Consider the following 14,159-nt stretch of genomic DNA (forward strand, 5'->3'; position numbering starts at 1 on the left):
GGTGGGGGGCACCTTTTTATGTGGGCATGAATATCATATCATGAATATCTGATTGCCTGATTACAGGTACATTACATTGCAATGCAGATCTGAATTGTGCCTGTAAAATAGGCAAAGCTCACCCTATTGGGGTCACTTGGCTCTCTACTAGGGGACATATATCTATCCTAAGTTTGGGATAATGTTGACATATGTGTGACATATTCTGTGAATTGGCGGAGATGTTGTATAGAGAATGTTAGAGATGATGCACCTGTTCAGCCAATCACCGTCCCTAGTATTGACCTGCCTTGCCCAGTCACTAGCCACAGTATTGACCTGCCTTGCTCAGTCACTGGCCCCAGTACTGACCTGCCTTGCCCAGTCACTGGCCCCAGTACTGACCTGCCTTGCCCAGTCACTGGCCCCAGTATTGACCTGCCTTGCCCAGTCACTAGCCACAGTATTGACCTGCCTTGCTCAGTCACTGGCCCCAGTACTGACCTGCCTTGCCCAGTCACTGGCCCCAGTATTGACCTGCCTTGCCCAGTCACTGGCCCCAGTATTGACCTGCCTTGCCCAGTCACTGGCCCCAGTATTGACCTGCCTTGCCCAGTCACTGGCCCCAGTACTGACCTGCCTTGCCCAGTCACTGGCCCCAGTATTGACCTGCCTTGCCCAGTCACTGGCCCCAGTATTGACCTGCCTTGCCCAGTCACTGGCCCCAGTACTGACCTGCCTTGCCCAGTCACTGGCCCCAGTACTGACCTGCCTTGCCCAGTCACTGGCCCCAGTATTGACCTGCCTTGCCCAGTCACTGGCCCCAGTATTGACCTGCCTTGCCCAGTCACTGGCCCCAGTACTGACCTGCCTTGCCCAGTCACTGGCCCCAGTATTGACCTGCCTTGCCCAGTCACTGGCCCCAGTATTGACCTGCCTTGCCCAGTAACTGGCTGAACAGTTTCTTGTTTGCCAAAATGAAAGCAGGAGGCCCTGCTGTTCCAGGAAGTTATTATGAGGGTTATTTTCTGTTTTTAGGCCATTCCTGCCTGTGCACAAAGGATTTAGAGGAGCTGCACAACCCCAGAAAGTACTTCAAGGAACTTCAAAAATACTGGGCGGCACAGCCTGGAATCTGACTCCTCTCACACATGTGACTGATCACGTGGTCACGGCACGCTTATTTCTCAACAAATGAAGGGCGACAAGTTTGACACCTGGGCGGAGTTAGGTCATCCCGCCCACTAGTATTTAGCGCTGAGTACACCATGGAGACTGGCTCCCTACACAGTCCGGCTACACCCCCTGTAGAAGGCGCTCTGTGACTGGTCAGCAGCTGTGACACTGGGCGGGGCCTAACATTACGGCTGGGATCCCGGAAGCGTCCTGATGGTCCTCGCTCGGTGTACGGCTGTAGGTAAGGAGCGCCTCCCGCCATGGTAGCATGGGGCTCCGTCGCTGCGGGGGTCCTGGCGGCAGCTCTTCTGTATAGCCTACAGGAAGCAGGTACTACCGAGGACTCTCCCCGCGTGTATGTGCCCACAGGGACGGTGCTGTATGTGCGTGTATACTGCCACTGCCTATAGACATAGGAGCTGTAATAGAGCTTCCCCGGTGTGCAGTGTGTGACAGGCTGCACATTACTGCAGCCACACACTAGGAATATTCTGTGTTTCCCATGGCAGCCTAGCACAGCTCCGCGTCTATCACCCAACTCATCAGTATTGTTGCTTTAGGCTACAAAGAACAATCTTACTGTAAGGGTATGTTCACTCTGAGTAATATAGCCAGAACTCGGATGAGGGAGAGAATGAGGAAGAGGAGGAGCTAGGACGTGCGCTCCTCTGTCTGCCGAGTGCATCGTAGTATCAGCTCTACAGCCTGACATGCCCTAAGGAGTGAAGCTGGCGTGGGGCATGTGATCTGGGAAGTGCACTGTATTGTTTGGTGTGTGCCGTGTACCTTGGACGCTCGGTCAGAAAGCCGAGGAGGCTGGGAGCAGTGGTGAGAGAGCTGCCCCAGGCTGAGACCGGCTAGTATTGAGTAAAGAGGCAAAAGATCGTAGCTGCGGACTTTCCCTTTCCCCCTCCCACGAAGCAGAGTGAGTGCTGAGGAGGGAGGAGGTGACATACAGCAAAGCAGGGCTGGCTGTGAGAGAGCCGGGCGCCCTGACAAGCACGTGTTTGAGGAGCAGCAGAAGGAAAAGAACTGCGGGCTTTCCTCCCCCCTCCCAAGAAGCAGGGAGGAGGAGGTGGTGTACAGCAAAGAGAGCTCGGCTGTGAGAGAGCCGGAGGATCCAGAGAAGCAGCAGCAGAAGGGTTACTGCAGGCTTCCCTCCCCCTCCTGTGAAGTTGTGAGAGGGCTGAGGAGAGTGGAGGCAGTGTGCAGAGACGTAAGACCGGCTGTGAGAGAACCGGCCTGTTTGTTTGCTGATTAATACCCTGTGGCACCAGCAGTTCCTGGAACAAGCTATCTACACCTCGTGTGGCTGTGAGAGAGCTCACGGGGAGTGGAGGAGAGAGAATCTGAGAAGGAAATTTCACTGCAGCGGACTCAGATGAGTATGAAATAACAAAGTTTCTCTAAAACTATCAATAACTTTGCTGTACTAATAAGTGAAAGATTGCCTCATACTAACCTGTGCCGTAGTTGGATGATAATATAGCTGTCTATCTAATTGTGCTGTCCGAGTGGATGAATTAACCCTGGAGAGATTTGCTGATTGTGAGACTGTTAAACCCCAGAGCAAGCTGATTGATATAACTATTGGAGTATATTCTCCTGGGTCTAAAGACTGTGAGTGTGAACAGGGTCTGCAATTAACATGTCTTCCTCTAAAATGGTAAAGAGCCCAGGTATGAGTGGGAAAGACACCAAATCCACTAACAAAATGGATAAATTTTTGTCTCCAAATCATCCTGTTGGGAAAGGACGAGGGGGTAAAAATGAAAAAGGATGTAATATAGAGGAGTTGGATAAGACTCAAGAAGGATCTGTGCAAATGGAGTCTGATACCTTGGGTAAAATATTATCAGAAGTAACTAAATGTAACTCCTCGCTTGAGAGTCTCACAAGCCAAATTGGAAGTATGAGTAGTGAAATCTCTCTAATCAGAGATGAAATTTCTAAAGTAAGAGATCGATGTGGTGAGACGGAAATACGTGTAAGTGGAGTAGAGGATGACCTGATCAAAATTAAGAAAGAAGTGGAGGAATTACAAAAGAACAATAATACACTAAAAGAAAAGATGATCGATATGGAGAATAGATCCAGAAGGAATAACCTTAGAGTTATAGGAATTCCTGAAGGAGAGGAAAAAAGTGACCCTACTGACTTCATAGAAACATGGCTTAAAATCCAATTCCCTGGAACACTGTCTCACTCTCCAGCTGTTGAGAGGGCACACAGAATACCGCTCAGAGGGGCGACAGTAGGAAATTTCCCGCGCCCCTTAATTGTTAGATTGGTAACATCCAAAGACAAGGATGCCATAGTAAGAAAAGCAAGGGAGACTGGAGAGATGAGCTATAATAACAACAAAATTTCTATTTACTCAGACTTTTCAGTAGAAACGCAAAGGGCTAGATCACGGTTTGTGACTGTAAAAAAAAGACTGAGAGCAAATGGTATACAGTATGCAATGTTGTACCCTGCTAAACTGAGAGTGATAAAAGAAGAAAGGACTTGGTTCTTTCAGTCTCCCGAAGAGCTTTCTAGTTGGATGGATGCCAAAGGACTTAAATGAAAAGGGGACATTGGAGCGGTTGGGCTGTTGACTATTGCTATGCTATATTAATTACGGGATAGATGCACTCGGTGGGGTGAACTCAAGTTTAGGGCCTGCTATTAATATCTGAGGATAGGGATAGTGGGTCGGGAGGAGGGGGAGGGCAGGGGGAGGGGGGGAGAGGGGGGGGGGGAGGGACTCCTGAGCAAATGGGTAAGGGCAAACTATTGGTGTGTAGGCGGGTCTGTTGTATTGTTATTTTCTTCCTTGTTGATTTTCTTCCTTCTCATGTCTGTTTTAGGTGAGGACTCGGAATGACGACGAAGTTGGTTGTATGGAACGTAAGGGGTATGAGTAGTAAAGTTAAAAGACACGCTATATTTTCTGTTTGTAAAAATTATTTACCGGCAATTATTTGCCTCTTAGAAACACATCTTACTGAGGACACGAAACACTGGGTAGAGAAGGGTTGGGGAGCTCACAAATACAATACGTTTTTTTCTAATTATGCTAGGGGAGTCACAGTGTTAATTCATAGGAAAATTAATTGGGAATTAATTGATGCTAAAATAGATAGGGCAGGGGAATACATTATGTTATATGGTAGATTAGAGAGGGTAGTATGTGTGTTGGTGTTTCTGTACATAGCCCCTCCGTTTTCATTCCGAGTCCTCCACAAGATTTATGATTTTGTTAAAAGTAAAGAGTGCCCAGTGTTTATAGTGGGAGACTTCAATTCAGTAATGGATGAAGAGAGAGATAGAAGAAGGGAGAGGGAAATCAAGGGAAGGAGAAGGGTTACGCCGTTAGCCAAGTTTTGTAGAGAAAGTGGCTTATACGATATCTGGAGAGAGAGAAATCCAAATTTGGCCACTTTTTCCTGTGTAAACAAATCATGTAATGTGATGTCGCGAATAGACATGGTGCTCGGTAACCAACAAGCCATGAGAATGGTAAAGAATGTTAAATATATGACAAGGTCAATTTCAGACCATGCCCCAATATATTTGGAGATTAGTACAGGGGGAGAGAGTGGAGTAATGCCATGGCGGGTCAATCCATATTGGTTCCAGATCTTGGGAAATGAGGAAAGTATAGGGAAACAGCTCCAGGAGATGATAGACTGTAATTGGGGATCAGCTAGAGATGGGATAGTGTGGGATACAATAAAAGCTTTCCTGAGGGGCATACTAAAGAAAGCTATAAACAAAAAGAGATATGAGTTTAAAAAAGAGGAAAAAGAATTAGCAGGGAAAGTAGAAGAACTAGAAGTGAAGTACGTGGCAACTCCAGGAGAAGAGACGAAAGTGCAATGGGAAAGGGCCCAAAAGGAATATGCAGATATGTTAGAAAGAAAGGCAAAAAATACTTTATTTTTCCTGGGTAAGAAGTGGCATCTAGACAGTGGGAAGCCAAATAGGCAGATAATGGATATAATTAGAAATCAAAAAGAAAAAAGTCAGATTTCTATGATTAAGGAGGGAGGAACAGAAATTAGGACCCAAGAGGGGATATTGGCCTGCTTCCTGGGATACTATAATAAGTTATATAGGTCAGAAAGCGTTAAAACACAGGAGGAAATACAGGTATTTTTGGACAAGGTAAACCTTCCAGTATTGTCAGAAGAAAAAAGGGAATTATTGGGGGCCCCCCTTTCAGTAGAGGAGTTTAGAAGTGTATTGAGGCAGACTTGTGGAAACTCCTCCCCAGGTGGGGATGGGCTTCCATACGAAGCATATAGGAGGTATGGAGAACAGTTGGTCCCGGCCTTGCATAGGGTGGTGATGTCATCTTTAGAAGAAGGGAGGCTACCGGAGTCTATGAGGGAAGCCAGAATTGTAGTTATACATAAAGAAGGGAAAGATGTAAATAAAGTAGATTCCTATCGGCCAATATCCCTGCTGAATGTAGATGTTAAACTATTCGCAGGGGTATTGGCCAATAGATTAAAAGGGGTTTTAAAAGACCTGGTGCACCCCGATCAGAAGGGATTTGTCCCCGGCTGTCAGATAAAAGAGAGTATTGGTAGGTTATTCCACAACATGCAGGTTGGTACTAATGGAGGCTCCCACTCTATCCTGTCCCTTGATGCCGAGAAGGCCTTTGACAGGGTAGAGTGGGAGTTCCTTTGGGGGGTACTTAGGAAAATGGGCTTGGGTGAAAAATATATAGCGATGGTCCAATTGTTGTATACGGACCCGCAGGCAGTGGTATTAGTAAACGGACTTATATCAGGGAGATTTACTCTAGAAAGGGGGACTAGACAGGGGTGTCCATTGTCACCGATACTATTTATCTTGGCAATGGAACCCCTGGCTGCTATGATACGGGAAGACCAAGAGATAAGGGGATTTGGAGTTAAGGGGAAGGAGGATAAAATAAGTCTTTTTGCTGATGACATGCTGTTATTCGTAGAAAACCCGGAAAAATCGATAGATAAATTAATGGATATGATGATAAATTATGGAAGCTTTGCGGGCCTCAAAATTAATTGGGGAAAATCTATGCTAATGCCACTCTCAGGACCATGGTTAGATCACCCGGGCCCTCAACACCTGAAAATAAAAATCTTGAAGAAAGGGGAGGGTTTTAGATATTTGGGGGTACATGTGACAGGGGAGGTGGGAAAGTTTGGAGATAATAACATAGTCCCAATAATGAAATCCCTAAAAGAGAAGGTTGCAATATGGACCAAATTGATCAGGTCTAAAGCTGATAGAATAATGCTAATAAAATCAGTAGTATTACCCAAATTACTATACCTTTTTAATTCCTCCCCAGTTTGGATCGATGATGTTTCTTTTAAGAAGATGGAACAGTTATTGAATAGACTAATCTGGGGAAGGAAAAGAGTACGAATTCGCCTTAGAAATTTTTGTATCTCTCGGAATAATGGGGGATTTGGGGTACCAGATCTCAAATTGTACTTTTATTCTGCCCAATTGCTTGTATGGGGGGAGGGAGAGAACGTCCCATTCCTACAGTGGGTGTTAAAGAGTGTAAAAGGAGAGGGGAGTGATATAATTGAGAGTTTGGAGTCAGGCCTGTTAGAGAATAAAGAATGGGACTGTTTCCCCACAGTCCGATTGTGGACTAAATGTTGGAGATCCTTGAAGAAGTTATTCAGATTAACTGGGTCACTAAATAAAACTCTGTTGTGGGATAACCCTAATTTAGAAGAAGTTTATAAAATTAAGGATGTGCAAGAACTAAGAAAAGGGGGTATAAAAAGAATACAAGATGCCTTCGTAGGTGGAAATCTCCGAACCTGGCCAGAGCTGCAAAGAGAATATAGCTTAAAGGGTACAAGTTGGCTAGAGTATGGGAGATTACAACACGCATATATGTCATCAAAAGAGAAGGGTCTATTCTTGGTGCAAGAATCTCCTGAAGTATTAAATTTATTGGGAATGGAAAATAAGAAAAAGGGGCTATCAAGAATTTACTCTAAAATGAGAGATTATGTATATAAAGATATGCCAATAAAAAGTCGGAATAAATGGGAAAGTGAACTGGGGAAATTCTCGGAGGAAGAATGGCATAGAATTATGCAAAATATTAAGTTTGTCTCTGTAAATAGTAACCACCAAATGGTACAGTTCAATATTGTAAATAGACTGTATTATACCCCCTCTTTCTTAGCTAAAATAAAAAAGAGAGATTCCCCGGAATGTGTAAGATGTGAGGGAAGTCCGGGAGACTGGATGCACTTAATGTGGGATTGTCCAAAAATAAGAGAGTATTGGAGTGCAGTGATAGAGGAAATAGTAAAAGAAGTCAAATTTGAGGTACCCTTTACACCAGGTCTAGTGCTGTTAGGGGAGGACTCCCAAGTAAAAAAGAAGAAAGATAGAATACGATTAAATAAATTACTTTTTATAGCAAGATTGCAAGTGGTTAAAAATTGGATTTCTCCCAATATCCCGAGTGTGGTAAGCTGGAGAGAAGCATGCAGGTTATATGGAAGTTATGAAAGAGGAGGAGAAGGTAAATAGATAGACCCAGTCAACTAGGCAATAGAAAAGAGATATGGATGAAATCGTTTATGTTGAGTGTAATACCTAATTTATAGATTGTAATGGCATTTGCTCGGGGGGAGAGGAGGGGGGGTATCTGGGGAGGTAGGGGAAGTATTGGGTATATTTATATTTATGTTATTTTGTATGAAGATAAATAAAGATTTATAAAAAAAAAAAAAAAAAAAAAAAATATAGCCAGAACTCCACAGGGAAGCTCACTGAATCCTGCCTGAGTGTCACACAGTGTCTCTATGGGAGGGCTTACACGCTGTGGCACTCCACACCAGCCCTCCCATAGAGGCACTGTGTGACACTCAGGCAGGATTTGGTGAGCTCCACTGTGGAATTACGCCTATATCACTCTACTTACCTCTGTCCTGCCGGATCAGCGATCTTCTCATATCGATCTTCTCATATCGTGCAGAGCCACGATAATACTGATCAGTGCTATGCAATGACTTATGATCTAGTGATTGCTTATATAGGTCCCCCTCTAAAATTAAAAATCCCCTCCTCCCCCCCCATAAAAGTTTAAATTGCCACCTTTCCCATTGTACAAATAAAAAAAAAAAATGTAAAAAAATAAAATAAAAAAATACTTTGTATCAGAGCTCTGAATTGTCTGATGTAGTAAAATATAACAATATAGTTATTGCATGGTGAACGGCATAAATGAAAAGCTTTCTTTTACATTAATATGTCACCAATAGAAACTATGGATTTTTGCTCAAAAATGACACCTCAACCAGCTCTTTAGGTGGAAAGTAAGGCGGGGAGGAACATTGCTTCATGGTGACCTGAATATCTGTGCATCAATGACCTTTGGTCATGAAGGGGTTAAATAGGCCAAATCGGGCCAAAGATTGATGATTTAAAGCGACTCTGTACCCACAATCTGCCCCCCCCCCCCAAACCACTTGTACCTTCGGATAGCTGCTTTTAATCCAAGATCTGTCCTGGGGTACGTTCGGCAGGTAATGCAGTTATTGTCCTAAAAATAACTTTTAGGGTATAAACCCACACACCGTATACACAGCGTATTTACTGCTGCGATACGCAGCGAATACGCAGCAAAAACGCAACAAATACGCAACAAAAACGCAGCAGATTAGATCTAAATAACTGAACTCAGCATTAAATCTTCACCATCAAACTGCTGCGTATTTGCTGCGTATTTGCTGCGTATACGGTGTGTGGGTTTGTACCCTTAGGTTACAAACCCACTTGGCGGGTCTGCAGCGAGTCTCCATGCTGCGTTTTTGCAGCGAGACTCGCTGCAGATCCCGGCCCTATACTTTTAATGGCAGACAAACACACAGCAGGGATGTACATCCCTGCTGCGAGTTTGTCTGCAGCCCTCCCCATTAACCCCCCGGCCGCCGGAGCTGATACTTCACCTGATCTTGGCTCCGGCGGTTCCCGATGTCTTCAGCAAGCCGGAGCGGGGACCAGGTGAAGTATATGCTCCAGCCAGCCGCCCGCAGCCCCGGCCGCCCGATCGCCCCCCCGCAGCCCCGATCGCCCGCCCCGGCCGCCCGATCGCCCCCCCGGCCGCCCGATCGCCCCCCCCCCCCCGCAGCCCCGGCCGCTTGTTGTTAGCAAAGCATCAGTTGTTAACAACCTGTGCGAAAAACGCATGTAGCTTCACACTTCAAAAATACGCAATTGCGTATTTTAACGCAGAACAATTGTATAAAGCCAACCTGCGTTTTGCCTGCTTATTTTTAAGACTGATTCACACAGCAAATACGTCAAGTGGGTTTGTACCCTTAGGGTACAAACACACACACCGTATACGCAGCAGATATGCAGCAAATACGCAGCAGATCTGCAGGTGCAGATTTGATGCTGTGTTCAGTTATTTAGATCTAATCCGTTGCGTATTTGCTGCGTATTTGCTGCGTATTGCAGCAGTAAATACGCTGCTTATACGGTGTGTGTTTATACCCTTAAACTTGCAGCCCTGTGTCTAACAGCCGGGGCTTACATTTGTATATGCATTAGGCTGGCACCACCTCTGTCCTTCCTCCCCACCCTTCTCATCATTAGGAATGCTCCAGGCAGATTGCTTCCTATTCCCCACCTGTGTGCATAATGAACATGGGCTGGGTCGTTAAGACACCTGTGCATAGCTCAAACAGCAGTAAATGTTCCTGGATCATTCCTAATGCTGAGGAGGGAAGGAGAAATGGTGCCAGCCTAATGCATATACAAATGTAAGCCCCGGCTGTTAGACACAGCGCTGCAGGATTAAAAATTGTTTTTAAAACAATAACTGCATCACCTGCCGAACAGACCCCAGGACAGATCTTCATTTTCATAAACAGGTCCCTGACAGATTTTCCAAAGAAGCCTAAATGTGTGGGGTTTGTGTCTGTGGGACTGAGGAACACCCGCAGTGCCCCTAATAAGTTGATTTGCAGATTTGCTCTGGATCAAACTTCTCAAAAACCGCAGGACCGGAAGGAAAAATAAACAAAACACCAGACCAAAAACATGAGGTACCCAGCTTCGGGGGGGTATCAGCTAGTTTGCTGATAGTTCTCTTTTAAAGGGAACCAATCACGCCGAAAATCCATCTTAAGATAAGGAAACGTGCTGTAAATTTCCGGCAAGTAGTCAAGGTGGGCAGAATCAGTCACAGGTCCTGGGCGTCTGTAATGGCTGTAATCACGCCCAGAGGGGCGTGCTTGAGGTCTGCCTTCCATCCACGTGACCCAGAGGCTTGCGTTTCACGTCGGCGGCGCACTGACGTCATTTGCACGCATAGTCGTCATCTTCCAGAGTCCACGCATGCGCAGTATGTCAGCGTCGTCTCCCGCCGTACTGCGCATGTGCGGACTACGGAAGACGTCTGCGCTGCGTGCGGATGATGTCAGCGCGCCGCCGACGTGAAACGCAAGCCGCCGGGTCACGTGGATGGAAGGCAGACCTCATGCACGCCCCTTCGGGCGTAATTACAGCCATTACAGACGCCCAGGACCTGTGACTGATTCTGGCCACCTTGACTAAATCCGCCCACCGTGACTACTTGCCAGAAATTTACATACAGCGCGGGACTTCTTCAAAGTAAGATTACTGACTGATGGAGGGGGGCACGGAGGTTACAGGGGGATGTTTAGGAAACGTGCTGAGTGATGTGCCAGCACGTTTCCTTATCTTAAGATGGATTTTCGGCATGATTGGTTCCCTTTAAGAATACACAGTACATGGGGGACCCTGCTCTGTATTAATAGTTCTATGCAGCAGTACTGGATCACAGCCGGGGAGCTGGGGCTAAGGCTTTGACAACCCTGCAGTTCCCCAGCAGAGGGCCTGTGTCCCCTGTACTGCTGCCATGCAACATAAAATGGTGTTAATTTTAAATTTTTCAATGAAAGGTTTATTAAAGAGTAATATAATTTTATTAAAGCATTTTTTTTTAAGTAAACAAAATTGTTACTGTCTGGAGCCCTCTTTAACCCCTTCCCACTTCATCACGAAGTGGTACGTCCTAGTGTGTTCAGAGAGGGGTCAAGAAGATATGACCCTGCTCTGAAGCACACAGCTACCTGCTGCTATCAGCAACCAGGGACCGCGGCTATTAGCTTGTCTGGCCGATCGCTGCCCTTGGCTAACTAACCATTTAACTGCTGTTGTCAAAACTGACAGCGGCATTTAAATGGCTTTAGATCAGTGCTTCTCAATCCCAGTCCTCATGGCCACCAACAGGTCATGTTTTGAGGATTTCCTTAGCATTTCACAGGTGATATAATTATACTGAGTGCATCAGGTATTATCAAAGGTGTCGTTGTATGGGAAATCCTCAGACCTGTTGGTGAGGCCTGAGGACTGGAATTGAGCAGCACTGCTTTAGAAAACCCCCCCCCCCCCCCCTGCAATGCGATCGCTGACGGGTGATGGGCCCATAGTAATCGAGCACTGATTGCATTGATCTCTATGAGAGATCAGTATAGTTAGCTTTCACATATTTGCTATCACCTTGGCAGAATCACCCAAACTGTTAAATTATTGCATTCCTGATCTTGCATGATAAACAGTGTAAGCATAAAAACCCACCAAAGTGCAAAATTGTAGCTTTTGGTCATATCAAATCTGGAAAAAAAAATGTAAAATATGAGGGTATCTGCACGCTACAGAATCCGGGCGGATAAGCCGCCGTGATGATGCTCATCCCTGCTCACGCGCAACTTCGCCCCTGCCATAGACTCCAGTCTATGCACAGGTGGATTCCGCCATCCAGCTAAAGAATAAACTGGTTCATTCTTTGGGTGGACAGTGGATTCCACCTGTGCATAAACTGGAGTCTATGGCACAGGCGGGTATGAGCGGTGGAAGATAAAAATGTCCAGACTTCTTTAAGTAATATGCCCCTCAGAGCCCATAGGAACATTAATACCATGGAGCAGACCTCGATCAGGACAATTAAACATTCACACTCCTTATAAAAGATTTTCCTCAATAGTCTATGGTTTTGTTGTTTAACTCCTTCTAGCATCAGAACGTGACTGTACGACCTGATGCGGGTGGGGGGGTTCAGAGAGGGCGACCCCACTCTGAACTGCCGCGATTCCGGCTGCTATCTTTACAATTAGCGCGCTAATTATACATTTAAATTCGGCTGTCAAAATTGACAGCTGTATTTAGATGTATTATGTCCCCCTATCCCTGGTGTCTAGTGGGGGGATCTCCCCCCCCCTCCCCCCGTGATGCAATCACTTTGGAGAGATCCCTTCTGCTTACCGGGCTGGGGCTCAGCGTCGCACTGATGGGGATCCTGGCTCGGCAATCTGTAGATCTGGGCAGCAGCAGACCAGAGTTAGGGTACAAACCCACACACCGTATACGCAGCAAATACGCAACAAATACGCAGCAAATACGCAGCAGTTTGATGGTGAAGATTTAATGCTGAGTTCAGTTATTTAGATCTAATCTGCTGCGTTTTTGTTGCGTATTTGTTGCGTTTTTGCTGCGTATTCGCTGCGTATCGCAGCAGTAAATACGCTGTGTATACGGTGTGTGGGTTTATACCCTTATGCTAAGTTTACACGAGGTGATTATTGGCCCGATCGTACGATTAACGATTTCGAAGTAACAATTTTTTTTAATAACGATCAGCGTTTAGACGGTACGATATATCGTACGGAAAAATCGTTTTGCGATCGTGCACCCGCAGCCCGCCCCACCGCTCAACCGCAGCCCCCTGCGCCGCCCCGATCACCACCTCCGCCGCTCTGATCGCCCCCCGCCGCCGCTCCGATCGCCCCCACCGCCGTGGCCAACAGCATACGTTACCTGCTCCGCGCAGCAGGTCTTCCGACATCCCCGGCTCCCCTCTTCAGCGTATTGATTGGCTGAAGAGATGAGCCGGGAATTTCAAACGGCTCCTCTTCAGCAGGCTGCGGGCTGCGAGCGGGGGGGCAGGGGCGGCCGGACTATCGCGTGACGACTGTTTACACAGAACGATCGCAAATTTTTTGCGAACGACGATTTATGAACATGTTAAAAGATCAAAATAAACGCTTTTTCGATCGTTAGCCGCGTTTACACGTACGATTATCGTTCGAATTCGATCGTTATCGCGAAAATTCGCCCGATAATTGCTCCGTGTAAACGTAGCATTAGGATGCATTTACACAAAAAAGATTTATCTGACAGATTTTGGAAGCCAAAGCCAGGAATGGATTTGAAAAGAGAATAGATCCCAGTCTTTCCTTTATGACCTGATCTCTGTTTATAATCTGTACCTGGTTTTGGTTTTAAAGATCTGTCAGATAAATCTGTCTGTGTAAACGCAGCATAAAGCTACGTTTACACGGAACGATTATCGGGCGAATTTGTACAATAACGATCGAATTCGAACGATAATCGTACGTGTAAACGCGGCAAACGACGAGCGAGAAATCGTTCATTTTGATCTTTAAACATGTTCTTAAATCGTGTTCTTAAAAATTTTGCCGATCGTTCCGTGTAAACAGTCGTTCACTGATTTTTACCTATGTGCGAGATAGGCTTAAGCGATCGCAAAACAAATTTTCTGTACGATATATCCTTCCATCTGAACTTTGATCGTTATAAAAAAATCGTTACTTTGAAATCGTTAATCGTAAGATCGGGCGAATTATCGCTCCGTGTAAACGTAGCATAATACAGCACTGATCTTATCGATCATTGCTGTATTAAGTATAGAGATCATTTCAGTAATAATAAAAGTCTTCCAGGGGGAGTAAAAGTTGAAGTGTACATTAAAAAAAAAAAAAAAAAAAAGGGTGGGGGGGTTGACTTACCCTACTTTTCCTATTTTATAAATAAAAATAAAGAATTTACAAACAACATATTTCGTATGGCTGTGTGTATAATCGCCCGTAATATTAAATAACATTCCTGATCTTGCAGGGTAAACTGTGTATGCGAAAAAACCTGCCAAAGTGCAA

General features: G+C 45.6%; 1 protein-coding gene across 5 annotated transcripts in view; it reads left to right on the forward strand.

Moving 5' to 3' along the window:
* Positions 1 to 1,312: 1,312 nt before the first annotated feature.
* Positions 1,313 to 14,159, forward strand: part of NAXD (NAD(P)HX dehydratase) — a 31,914-nt gene continuing 19,067 nt past the window's right edge. The window contains exons 1-2 of one of the 5 annotated variants that reach the window (XM_069970767.1): positions 1,848 to 2,540; positions 4,008 to 4,054. In XM_069970767.1, coding sequence (XP_069826868.1) covers positions 4,021 to 4,054 — 34 coding nt within the window. In that variant the 5' untranslated portion in view covers positions 1,848 to 2,540; positions 4,008 to 4,020. The other 4 variants (XM_069970768.1, XM_069970766.1, XM_069970765.1 and 1 more) reach the window with 4 other exon arrangements.

This window comes from Dendropsophus ebraccatus, chromosome 5, assembly GCF_027789765.1.
Source record: "Dendropsophus ebraccatus isolate aDenEbr1 chromosome 5, aDenEbr1.pat, whole genome shotgun sequence".
Lineage (NCBI taxonomy): Eukaryota > Metazoa > Chordata > Amphibia > Anura > Hylidae > Dendropsophus > Dendropsophus ebraccatus.